This window comes from Pseudophryne corroboree, chromosome 2 (assembly GCF_028390025.1).
Source record: "Pseudophryne corroboree isolate aPseCor3 chromosome 2, aPseCor3.hap2, whole genome shotgun sequence".
NCBI classification, from domain to species: Eukaryota; Metazoa; Chordata; class Amphibia; order Anura; family Myobatrachidae; genus Pseudophryne; species Pseudophryne corroboree.
In genome coordinates, this window is record NC_086445.1 from 203,322,787 (window position 1) to 203,336,831 (window position 14,045).

At 44.1% G+C, this 14,045-nt stretch overlaps 1 protein-coding gene across 1 annotated transcript in view; it reads left to right on the top strand.

Annotated features, from left to right (window-relative positions):
- TMEM106C (transmembrane protein 106C) overlaps positions 1-14,045 on the top strand; it is a 59,738-nt gene that overhangs the window by 26,807 nt on the left and 18,886 nt on the right. The window contains exons 6-7 of the mRNA XM_063952233.1: positions 3,411-3,460; positions 5,503-5,556. Of these exons, the coding sequence (XP_063808303.1) occupies positions 3,411-3,460; positions 5,503-5,556 (104 nt within the window). The remainder of the gene's footprint in view (positions 1-3,410; positions 3,461-5,502; positions 5,557-14,045) is intronic.

Below are 14,045 nucleotides of genomic sequence, written 5' to 3' on the forward strand. Positions count from 1 at the left end.
AAGTAGTACTTCTTAATTATTATGTGCCCTTAATAAGAAACGCATTTTCCCTACCGTGCGATAACCCCCAAGGGTGTGCTTTTCTTTCCGGCTTTGAGAGCTGCGAGGAAATGCCATGTGAGAAAGTCACAATGAGGGGTTCACGTGTGGGGAAAACCCATTGTTTATGAGGAATCGGTGAGTTTCTGTTTGGTAATCCCTGATTTTAGGTGCAAAGAGAAGGCTTCTTAATTGAATAGCCAATCCCCACGGTGTGCAGTAATTACTGTAACTGACAAACCCCGCAGCTAATTGAATATGCCCCTAATCGTTGATAAATGTTTGTTAGATGCTCACAGGAAGAGAGTGTCAGGGGGGCAGTGGTTGGTAGTAATAGAATACCAACACAGAGATTAATCTGTAAACATTAACTTTTCTTTTTATTACTCCTAAACTTTTTCATTACACAATATGTTACACTAAATAGGACGGACTTGCTGGATGTGTAACAAGGAAGCACTGTGGCCAAATGTATTATTCCAACCTTTATCACAGACGACTTAATAGCTGCTATATATATCCAGACCCTAGCACCAGCTGTTAATGCTGTAACTTAGAACAGCCACAACACTTATTAAAATAACTTAGTTCTTATAGTGGCTAAGGAAATAATCATTATATGGGCAGAAGGGTTCTTTTCAGAATAACAGTGAAACATATTGACCATAGAGATACTCTCCATTCTCAGCAGGTCCAGCTGCACATATTGGGGCTGAGCCCCACACAAGTCGCAATCCACACAGATTCTGTGGTTTTCAGTAGTCTGCTTCTCTGCACGTGCTGGATAAGGTATCCACACACGGACGGAAATCGCTAGTGCCTACAGATTGAGCCTTCCATTGATGGGCCACACTATTAATGGAAAGGGTGTCTCGGGGCAGAAACTGGGCACCAACAATGCGATTGCACAGAACTTTCCGTTCTTGTGGGCGTGTCGAATGACTTCCAGAATCATTCGCTACATGCGCGCAGATATGAGACGTCTGTTTCAGCCAGATTTTTTGAACCCTACATGGGGCTGGTGTAAATTCAGATCCTAATGATACAGCTGCGGATGTAAGAGCACTGGGTTGGATAAGCTTCCCCAATGCAGTCACATGGATATTTACTGTACAGGCAGATTCTGGCATTACTATAATGTAGTAAGCAGGCATCCACGACCAGACGAACAATAAGCCCCTTTTTGTGCCTTGTACATATACAAGAAGATTTTGTTCCAGACAGTATGGAGTTGAATGTATCTCAAGATATGTCCTCCGCAGAAGCTCCAGTATGTCTGCCAGGTATATATGAGTAATATAGATGGGACTTGGTAGTGCTAGTAGTAAATGCTGAAGTCTCATTACCCTACTTGTACACATTACAGTGTTGTGATAAGTGTCATATATACAAGAGAGGATATTGTTCTGTGTGTAGTATTAGTAAATGTGACTAATATTTCTCTAACTAAAATGTAATGAAATACAAACACCCACATCGATTGTAAAGCTACTGAAAATGCAGACTGCGCACATATACGGCCACCTGTTGAAATCAAACCAATGACCCCAGCACTGTGAGGCAGCAGTGCTAACCACTGTGCTGCCCAATCAGTGATTATTATTATTAGTATTACTTATTTATATGGCGCCACATGGGCTCAGCAGCGCCCACTTACAGAGTAAACAAGCAAAACGAGAAGACAGTGACTTACAGATCAATACAATATAGGACAAGTAGAGGGTATATAAACATAGCTGCGTCAGTAAACCGCATTTATCAGGGTGGCAGAAAACCGAGTGATTTGGTACCATCAAAGGGAGTATTGAAAAGAAGATAAAGTAAGAGACATAAAAGCACATGAGGGAAGAGTACCCTGCTCGTGAGAGCTTACATTCTAAAGGGGAGGGGCACACAAACAGGGGTGACACAGATGGGATAGAAAGTGAGCATGGGCCACAGAAGGCTTAGGATGAGAGACGGCTGGGTTTGGTGAAGAAGTGGGTCTTGAGAGCCTGTTTGACGTTTTGTAGAGAGTCTGAGGGGGAGAGGTAGAGAATTCCAGAAAAAGGGAGCAGCACATGAAAAATCTTGGAGGTAGGATTGGGAGGAGGTAATCAGACGGCAGGAGAGGTGGAGTGCATTAGCAGAGCGAAGGACGGGCGGGAGTGTAAAGGGAGATAAGGTCAGAGATGTAACTGGTAGAGGAGTGGGTGAGGGCTTTGTAAGGTAGTGTGAGAAGCTTGAAATGGATTCTGAAGGGAGCCAGTGAAGGGCTAGTAAGAGAGGGGAGGTGGATGTAGTGCGTTTGGTGAGGAAGATGTTCCGGGCAGCAGCATTGAGGATATATTGGAGTGGAGAGAAGTATGTGTTGGGGATGCCAGTCAGGAAAAGGTTACAGTAGTCCAGTCCGGAGATGACCAGTGAGTGGATGAGGGACTTAGGGGGACATGTACTAAGCAGTGATAAAAGTGAAGAAGTGAGCCAGTGGATAAGTTGCCCATGGCAACCAATCAGCATTGACGTAACATTTATAATTTGCATACTATAAAAGTATACAGAGCAGCTGATTGGTTGCCATGGGCAGCTTCTCCACTGGCTCATTTCTCCACTTTTATCACTGCTTAGTACATGTCACCCTTAGTGGCATCCTGGGTGAGAAAGGGTCTGATCCTGGAAATATTTTTGAGATGAAAATGACAGGTTTGTGATAGGTGCTGAATGTGTGATCATCCCCATTACCATCTAATGGGACATCCACCATGGTTAATAGGATTTTCATTAAACTTCAAGGGGGCAATTTAATTGTTTTATCATGCCCAATCTCCCGTTTAAAGTGGCAGAAGATTGGGGGGTGATATTCAAATGTTTGTTGTTGAGCTGATCACGCCAAAAAGTGTCGGGTTTACCCGTGTAAAACTGCTAAACCCAAATAAAGTGCTGGGCATGACATAAAGTGCAATTTGGGTCACGATTCACACATTTCTGTTCGCAAGCTCAGGGGGCTGCGAGCTAAATTCTCCCTGCGGCTAATCGCGCCAGAAGCAACACTGGAATTGATCTGCCGGGCGCCATGTAGTGGTGGCTGCCGGGTAAAACAGTGTAATAAAAATGTCAGCCAGTAAAGGATACACCTGTGCAACCACTAGGAGATCTGGAAAACATGCACTGTTAGCGGTCTCTGAGCACTGGAGTTAGAAAACTGTTCTTCATTGGCAAAGCAGACCCCTAGGCGAGAATTATTATACCCATGTTTACACATTTTGTTTCTTCTTTATACTGCTTTGATAAAGGTGCAAGTTATTATACACATCCTGCAAGCTATTATACACTGAAAACTATATAATTGGTAATCAATGTGCAGAACTTAATGGCAATCTGTATGTTTTTAGGTGAATTTCACAGTGAAGTTGGAGTTGGGTGGAACCTTATCTTATTTATAGTGAGTATTGTACCCAGAGGAAATATTATTGCTAAAACACTGATCAGGATGCTAATTACAAATAGTAATGCAGAAGGAAACAGAGACTGTAGAAATTATGCTGCAGTATGTTTCTGAACTGCTACTAAAGATTTGTAACAGGTATAACTCTGGTATAGTACGGTCCCACGGTATCCGGACTCTGGGTCGACACCACTTAGGTCGACACCCACCTTTTTTCATGTCGACATAATGGGTGTGTCAACCTAGCCACTGCGTACATTTTTATAACTTTAATTTTTTTTTATTATTATTATTTTTTTTATTGGAATATCTTTTCCAATGTAGACGTAGTCTCTTTACAGCTTCAATCCTTCTTCCGCAATGTCTATTTGTGAGCTTAGTGGGATGCTTATTACTGTAAGGGTATCTTCCTGCCGAATGAACCCAAGAAACATCGCCCACAGCCAATGATTGAATAATATACCAATTGTTTAATGCCACTTTTAAAACAAGTTTGAATAATCTTAGTTAACATACTTTAATATAGTACTGAACTTGTGCAACACCCTGAGATGTTATAAGTCCATTGGGAACCCTTTCGTGATGCGATTTTTCCTTACAAATTTCTGTATTGGGTGCATGAATCAGACGCCCATATGAACCACCGCATTTTGACATATCATCAACTTCTTCAGGGGTGTAAGATAGCATGGGGTGCCTGATTAGTAATACTATTTACAGTCATGATTCAATTTAAAAATTGGCTGTGGGCTGTGTTTCTTGGGTCCTTCTTGGTGGAAGAATACCCTAATACCCCTTTCACACCGCATTGCCAGGCCGGATTTTGCACAGTGGTCCAACCCAGGTTCGACCTGGCTGAGACCCCTTTCATACTGGCAGCCTGACCTGGCTTATTGCCAGGTCAATGACGTCACCGTGGTCACGTGCCAAGGCGGCACTTGGAAATGAAATCATCTCCAGGTACTGGCTGTTCCATTGCTGTGAATAGATCCCAGGTCAAATCAACCCAGCTTACCCGTACACACTGCATCATGACCTGGGCTGTACTCGTGTTCAACCCTGGTTGATACCCGAGTTGAAATGCCGGGTCGCTGGACCTGGATTATTTCAACTGGGTGCTTTCACATTGCACAATATCCCGAGTTGCCTCGTGTTCACATGAAATAACCCGGGATATTGCCGTCAGTGTGAAAGGGCTATTACAGGAATAAGCATCCCACTAAGCTCACAAATAAATATTCTGGAAGAAGAATTGAAGCTGTAAAAAGACGGCTGATAAGAAACAAAGTTTGAAAAATGTATATACAATGGGCATGGTTCAGATGTGGTTGGAGAGGCACCTCCTGCTTGCATGTCTCATTGAGTTGCAGCATTGTATCACTTGTGACTCCAAAGGCTGGCTATGTGACACATGGGTTCACGCATCCCAGTAGCGGCAACTTCTTCCAAGAGGCCAGGAGATCTCCTTCAGAAGACTGAGACCCTGTCCTCGGCATTCCCACAAAGAGGCGACATGCCTGCCTTTTGTGAAATAGCTGCCATCGCTGCCCCCAAAAGGCTGCAGACTGTCAATCTCTTGACATCTGCAGCAATAGTGCGTCCGATGACGCAGGACCCATACTGCACATGTGCAGTATGGGTCCGACACATGCTCAAAGTACCGAACATCGGTAGTTTGTGTCCAATGTGCTGGATGAGTCTGGACCTGATTCAGGCCCAATGCTTATTGAAACATCATTAATGGTTTACTGAAGTTACTACATCATTAGCACCGTTTAATTAGATTGATAATTGATACAGCCCAGGTTACATTTAACAACTTTCTGTAGGTAAAAAGGACAGATAAATTGTTGTGTTTTTAGTAATCTCGAAGTTCTTACATTTCGTTAAGTAAACTTCAAAGAAGTTTAACATGAGGATAAAGTGATACTTTTAAGTGTCTGGTTTATATTTGAAATTCAAATGTTACCTTTTTTCATTTGCTGTTTCAATTCTGTTTTGTGTAGATCTATTGGTAAGTGTACTCTGTTCTGTTTCAGTAACTTCTGCACCTTGCAGTCGGTGAAAGTGCACAACATTGTTGTATTCATGCGGTACGTAGAGTTTTCTATTTGTTTTGTGTGTTTTCCTTCACTGTTGTGTTTTTGTTTTTTTTATTGTGTAATTTTTATTGTAAATTTAAAGAAGTACACCCATACATTTAACAGGCATAGGTATTATACGGCAAACACGAGGAATAACACAGGAGGCCTTGAGAAAACTGTGTATAACTGACAAAATAAAGATCAGCCACCAAGCCATCTGATATGAGAAATGGAAAAATAGCAGGCTATATTAAAAAAGAAAAACATACAAAATACCCCGTATCAAGCACGGATAACTTAATCGCCACCCAAATGCGCCATTCGGGTGTACACACGAGAGAACCAGATTAATAATGGGGCATAGGTGACATACCATCAATGAAAATATAAAAAACTTACATCCATTATAATATCAAAACAAAAAACCTCACATTGCCCCCCCCTACTCCACATACCCTAGCCCTAACCTACAAACAAAACAAATACACAACAAAATAACGATACCTGAAGCAAACCTCCCAAGAACTCCCCACCCTGTATAACCTAACCTAGGCATATCTGGATCCCCATAAGATCCCTGTCCCTAACTACACTACACCTAAATGCCTAACGTCTCTCCTCCCCACAAATGCATAACACAGCATAAGTATACTGTATATTTGACAGGGTCAACTAGAATAAATGGTCATAAACTAAATGGAGCCGGTTACACCCGCAGAATAGTAAAGTTGTATGCAAATCTTGAGATACAGTAGCTGAGCTTGAAGACCAGACAATATAACTATCAAGATAACTGAGCGTATACAACAGACTTTGTATAAATGTAAGTGGCTGTGGCATTAAAATAAATGACCACAAACTATGGCAAGCTGCTCCCATAAAATTGTGAAAAATGCAAATAGGTTTAGCTACACTGAGCTGAAAAACAGACTAATATCTATATAAGCGACAATAACACTAAATAAATGGCCTTAAACATTAGAGCAGAATTCTCCTGGAAAATAATTGGTTGTATGCAAATAATTATCTAGAATGAGCACAAGAATAGCAGAATAAGAAAACTGGCGCTGTGAAAGGATGTACACGCAATATGAAATTACGCAGTAGCTAAAGAAAATCAGTATACAGGTTGAGTATCCTTTATCCAAAATTCAAAATCACACATCTTTGCTTCCCCTACTGAGATAATATCACATATTTATATGTATATATTATATATATATCTATCTATATATATATCTATATATATATATATATATATATACATACACACACACACACACACACACATAATATATTATATATATGCTGTTATCTCAGTAGGGGACCCAAAAATGGGGGATTTTGGATATGGGATACCTAACCTGTACCAAAAGAAAAAACAACATAGATCGCAATAAGGGCCTCAGCAACCAGTGAAATGGTTCCCAGTCCTAAGGTGAGCAAAATCAGTTCGGAGGATGAGTCCACCCTGGAACAAAGTAATCCAGCCGATTGACATTTCGTAGAAGGATAAATTAGGCCGTCAGCCATCACACACAGCTTTGTCAATAAATGTATAGGAACAAGTAGCAGCTGACAAAAACTAGAGATGAGCGGGTTCGGTTTTACTCGGTTTTACTCGGATTTACTCGGTTCTCAAAACGGCATCTTATTGGCTCACGGGTGTCACGTGTTTTGGATAGCCAATAGAAAAAAATCCAGATAAAACCGAACTGGCGTTAATTCTGGCGTTAAATCCGAACCCGCTCATCTCTAACAAAAACCTCCACCCATCGGTTACACTAACCCACTTTTCCAAATAAATATTATAGCAAACAGCTTTTCCCTCCCGTGGGCTGCCAGCAAACTGGAGGATGTTACGGCGCCAATCTTCCTCTTCATCGGAAAAGTAACTGTGTGGCCCAGATTGAATCTTCACGGAGGTCCGTGGAATCACCACCAAAGAAACAGTGAATATTCGTAAGGTCATCCCTCAGCTCCACCAGTCTATTAGTAATTTGTTGCTCAAAAGAACCCCCTGCAGTAAGCATCTGCTGTAGTGTAATAGCAAGTGGTGCAGATAAAGTCTCCATAAAGGACTCTGAGAGCTGCTGCACTGAAAAAGGAGGAAATGACATAGAAGCAAAGCCATCCAGCTCACCAACTACAGAGTTGTGGTAGAATTCACACATAGAAACATAGAATTTGACGGCAGATAAGAACCACTTGGCCCATCTAGTCTGCCCATTTTTTTTTTTTATCCTTTAGGTAATAGCAACCCTTTTTGAACCTTAATTCTTTGTAAGGATATTCATATGCCTATCCCAAGCATGTTTAAATTGCTCTACAGTCTTAGCCTCTACCACCTCTGATGGGAGGCTATTCCACTTATCCACTACCCTTTCTGTGAAATAATTTTTCCTTAAATTTCCCCTGAACCTGCCTCCCTCCAGTTTCAGTGTATGTCCTCGAGTTCTAATACTTCTCTTCCTTTGAAAAATGTTTCCCTTCTGAACTTTGTTAAAACCTTTGGTATATTTGAAAGTTTTCTATCATGTCTCCCCTTTTCCTTCTCTCCTCCATACTATACATGTTAAGATCTTTTAGCCTTTCCGGGTAAGTTTTGTGATGTAGGCCATGCACCATTTTAGTTGCCCTTCTTTGTACACTCTCTAATGTATTTATATCCTTCTGGAGATATGGTCTCCAGAACTGGACACAGTATTCCAGATGAGGCCGCACCAATGACCTATACAGTGGCATTATTACTTCTCTTTTCCTGCTACTGATTCCTCTCCCTATAAAACCAAGCATCTGACTTGCCTTTCTCATTGCTTTGTTGCATTGCTTTCCTGCCTTTAAGTCACTTGAAATAGTGACTCCTAAATCCCTTTCCTCCTCAGTAGTTTCCATTATAGTACCCTTGATACTATATTTAGCCTTTGGGTTTTTGAGACCCAAGTGCATGATTTTGCATTTTTTAGCATTAACTGTAGTTGCCATGTTCTTGACCATTTTTCAAGCCTAGCTAGGTCATCAATCATTTGTTTTACCCCTCCTGGTGTGTCTACCCTGTTGCATATCTTTGTATCATCTGCAAAAAGGCATACTTTCCCTTCAATACCATTTGCAATGTCACCAACAAAGATATTAAAGAGAACTGGTCCGAGTACAGATCCCTGGGGTACTCCACTGGTAACATTTCCCTCCATAGATTGCACTCCATTTACTACAACTGTCTGTTTCCTATCCCGCAACCAGGTTCTTATCCATTTAACTATTCTGTAATCCACCCCCACACTTTCAAGTTTATTTAGCAGTCTGCGATGTGGGACAGTGTCAAATGCCTTACTAAAGTCTAGATATGCTACATCTACAGCTCCCCCTTGATCTATTATTTTCATCACAGAGTCAAAAAAGTCAATAAGATTTGTTTGGCATGATCTCCCACCAGTAAATCCATGCTGTTTTGGATCCTGTAAGTTGTTTGATTTAAGATATTTCACAACTCTTTTAGTAGTTTTTCCATTACTTTCCCTACTACTAATGTAAGGCTCACTGGTCTGTAGTTACTTGCTTCTTCCTTGCTTCCACTTTTGTACAATGGAACTACATTTGCTCTTTTCCAGTCCTCTGGAATGGCACCTGTATTTAGTGACTGGTTAAATAATTCTGTTAATGGTGCCACCAGCACATCTTTTAGCTCTTTTAGTATCCTTGGGTGTATCCCATCTGGCCCCATTGATTTATCCACTTTTAGTTTTGAAAGTTCAGTTGGGACCTTCTCCTCTGTAAATGTACTTTCATCTACCTTATTTTTATGAATGTCCTTGCAACATACCTGGGGCCCCTTCCCTTCTTCTGTAGTAAATACTGAGCAAAAATAATTATTTAAGTGATCTGCTATTGCCTTGTCTCCCTCCACCAAATTCTCACTCTCTGTCTTAAGTCTTATTTCTCTGACGTCCTAGTGGATGCTGGGACTCCGTAAGGACCATGGGGAATAGCGGCTCTGCAGGAGACAGGGCACAAGAATAAAAGCTTTAGGATCAGGTGGTGTGCACTGGCTCCTCCCCCTATGACCCTCCTCCAAGCCCCAGTTAGATGTTTGTGCCCGAACGAGAAGGGTGCAGGCTAGGTGGCTCTCCTGAGCTGCTTAGAATAAAAGTATATTTTAGGTTTTTTATTTTCAGTGAGTCCTGCTGGCAACAGGCTCACTGCATCGTGGGACTAAGGGGAGAAGAAACGGACTCACCTGCGTGCAGAGTGGATCGGGTTTCTTAGGCTACTGGACATTAGCTCCAGAGGGACGATCACAGGTTCAGCCTGGATGGGTCCCGGAGCCGCGCCGCCAGCCCCCTTACAGAGCCAGAAGAGCGAAGAGGTCCGGTGAAATCGGCGGCAGAAGACGATCCTGTCTTCAGACTAAGGTAGCGCACAGCACCGCAGCTGTGCGCCATTGCTCTCAGCACACTTCACACTCCAGTCACTGAGGGTGCAGGGCGCTGGGGGGGAGCGCCCTGAGACGCAATATAACATGATATACCTTAGATTGGCTAAAGAATACATCACATATAGCTCTGGGGCTATATGGATGTATTTTAACCCCTGCCATTTTTTACAGAAAAAGCGGGAGATAAGGACGTCGTGAAGGGGCGGAGCCTATCTCCTCAGCACACAAGCGCCATTTTCCCTCACAGCTCCGCTGGAAGGACGGCTCCCTGACTCTCCCCTGCAGACTTGCTACTGAATCAGGGTAAAAAAGAGAAGGGGGGCACTATTGGCAGCTAAAAACTATATAAACAGCAGCTATAAGGGAATAACACTTATATAAGGTTATCCCTGTATATATATATAGCGCTTGGTGTGTGCTGGCAGACTCTCCCTCTGTCTCTCCAAAGGGCTTGTGGGGTCCTGTCCTCTATCAGAGCATTCCCGGTGTGTGTGCTGTGTGTCGGTACGTGTGTGTCGACATGTATGAGGAGGAAAATGATGTGGAGGCGGAGCAATTGCCTGGGTTAGTGATGTCACCCCCTAGGGAGTCGACACCTGACTGGATGATCGTATTTAAAGAATTAAGTGATAATGTCAGCACTTTGCAAAGAACGGTTGATGACATGAGACAGCCGGCAAATCAATTAGTGCCTGTCCAGGCGTCTCAGACACCGTCAGGGGCCCTAAAACGCCCGTTACCTCAGTGGGTCGACACAGATCCAGACACAGATACTGAGTCTAGTGTCGACGGTGAGGAGACAAACGTAATGTCCAGTAGGGCCACACGTTACATGATCACGGCAATGAAGGAAGCATTGAACATTTCTGACACTACAAGTACCACAAAGAAGGGTATTATGTGGGGTGTGAAAAAACTACCAATAGTTTTCCCTGAGTCAGATGAGTTAAATGAGGTGTGTGATAAAGCGTGGGTCTCCCCCGACAAAAAACTGCTAATTTCTAAAAAATTATTGGCACTATATCCTTTCCCGTTAGAGGTTAGGACACGTTGGGAAACACCCCCTAGGGTAGATAAGACGCTCACACGTTTATCTAAACAAGTAGCGTTACCGTCTCCTGATACGGCCACCCTCAAAGAACCAGCAGATAGAAGGCTGGAAAATATTCTTAAAAGTATATACACACATACTGGTGTTATACTGCGACCAGCAATCGCTTCAGCCTGGATGTGCAGTGCTGGCGTCGCGTGGTCGGATTCCCTGACTGAAAATATTGATACCCTGGATAGGGACAATATACTGTTAACTATAGAGCATTTGAAGGATGCATTACTATATATGCGTGATGCACAGAGGGATATTTGCACCCTGGCATCAAGAGTAAGTGCTATGTCCATTTCTGCCAGAAGAGCGTTATGGACGCGACAGTGGTCAGGCGATGCGGATTCCAAACGACATATGGAAGTATTGCCGTATAAAGGGGAGGAGTTATTTGGGGCTGGTCTATCGGACCTGGTGGCCACGGCAACGGCTGGAAAATCCACCTTTTTACCCCAGGTCACTTCACATCAGCAGAAAAAGACACCGTCTTTTCAAACTCAGTCCTTTCGTTCCCATAAGTACAAGCGAGCTAAAGGCCATTCCTTCCTGCCCCGGGGCAGAGGAAGGGGAAAAAGACTGCACCATGCAGCCGCTTCCCAGGAGCAGAAGCCCTCCCCTGCTTCTGCCAAGTCTTCAGCATGACGCTGGGGCTTTACAAGCAGACTCAGACATGGTGGGGGCCCGTCTCAAGAATTTCAACGCGCAGTGGGCTCACTCGCAAGTGGACCCCTGGATTCTACAGGTGGTATCGCAGGGGTACAAACTGGAATTCGAGGCGTTTCCCCCTCGCCGGTTCCTGAAGTCTGCTCTACCAAAGTCTCCCTCCGACAGGGAGGCAGTTTTGGAAGCCATTCACAAGCTGTATTCCCAGCAGGTGATAATCAAGGTACCCCTCCTACAACAGGGAAAGGGGTATTATTCCACGCTGTTTGTGGTACCGAAGCCGGACGGCTCGGTGAGACCAATTTTAAATCTAAAATCCCTGAACACTTACATAAAGAGGTTCAAATTCAAGATGGAATCACTCAGAGCGGTGATAGCAAACCTGGAAGAAGGGGACTATATGGTGTCTCTGGACATCAAGGATGCTTATCTCCACGTCCCAATCTACCCGTCTCACCAAGGGTACCTCAGGTTTGTAGTACAAAACTGTCATTATCAGTTTCAGACGCTGCCGTTTGGGTTGTCCACGGCACCTCGGGTCTTTACCAAGGTAATGGCCGAAATGATGATTCTTCTTCGAAGAAAAGGCATCTTAATTATCCCTTACTTGGACGATCTCCTGATAAGGGCAAGGTCCAGGGAACAGTTAGAAGTCGGAGTAGCACTATCTCAGGTAGTGTTACGTCAGCACGGGTGGATCCTAAATATTCCAAAATCGCAGCTGATTCCAACGACACGTCTACTGTTCCTAGGAATGATTCTGGACACAGTCCAGAAAAAGGTGTTTCTCCCGGAGGAGAAGGCCAGGGAGTTATCCGAGCTAGTCAGGAACCTCCTAAAACCAGGCCAGGTGTCAGTGCATCAGTGCACGAGGGTCCTGGGAAAAATGGTGGCTTCTTACGAAGCGATTCCATTCGGAAGATTCCATGCAAGAACGTTTCAGTGGGATCTACTGGACAAATGGTCCGGATCGCATCTTCAGATGCATCAGCGGATAACCCTGTCGACAAGGACAAGGGTGTCTCTTCTGTGGTGGCTGCAGAGTGCTCATCTACTAGAGGGCCGCAGATTTGGCATTCAGGATTGGGTCCTGGTGACCACGGACGCCAGCCTGAGAGGCTGGGGGGCAGTCACACAGGGAAAAAATTTCCAGGGCTTGTGGTCAAGCGTGGAAACATCTCTTCATATAAACATTCTGGAACTAAGGGCCATTTACAATGCCCTAAGTCAAGCGAAACCCCTGCTTCAGGGTCAGGCGGTATTGATCCAATCGGACAACATCACGTCAGTCGCCCACGTAAACAGACAGGGCGGCACGAGAAGCAGGAGGGCAATGGCAGAAGCTGCAAGGATTCTTCGCTGGGCGGAAAATCATGTGATAGCTCTGTCAGCAGTGTTCATTCCGGGAGTGGACAACTGGGAAGCAGACTTCCTCAGCAGACACGACCTTCACCCGGGAGAGTGGGGACTTCACCCAGAAGTCTTCCACCTGATTGTAAACCGTTGGGAAAAACCAAAGGTGGACATGATGGCGTCACGTCTAAACAAAAAACTAGACAGATATTGCGCCAGGTCAAGGGACCCTCAGGCAATAGCGGTGGACGCTCTGGTGACACCGTGGGTGTACCAGTCAGTGTATGTGTTCCCTCCTCTGCCTCTCATACCAAAAGTACTGAGAATCATAAGAAGGAGAGGAGTAAGAACGATACTCGTGGTTCCGGATTGGCCAAGAAGGACTTGGTACCCGGAACTTCAAGAGATGCTCACGGAAGACCCGTGGCCTCTACCTCTAAGAAAGGACCTGCTCCAACAGGGGCCTTGTCTGTTCCAAGACTTACCGCGGCTGCGTTTGACGGCATGGCGGTTGAACGCCGGATCCTGAAGGAAAAAGGCATTCCAGATGAAGTCATTCCTACCCTGGTCAAAGCCAGGAAGGATGTAACCGCAAAACATTATCACCGCATTTGGCGAAAATATGTTGCGTGGTGTGAGGCCAAGAAGGCCCCTACAGAGGAATTTCAACTGGGTCGTTTCCTCCATTTCCTGCAAACAGGACTGTCTATGGGCCTAAAATTAGGGTCCATTAACGTTCAAATTTCGGCCCTGTCGATTTTCTTCCAGAAAGAACTGGCTTCAGTACCTGAAGTTCAGACATTTGTAAAAGGGGTACTGCATATACAACCTCCTTTTGTGCCTCCAGTGGCACCTTGGGATCTCAGTGTTGTTTTGAGGTTCCTTAAGTCACATTGGTTTGAACCACTCACCACTGTGGACTTAAAATATCTCACATGGAAGGTG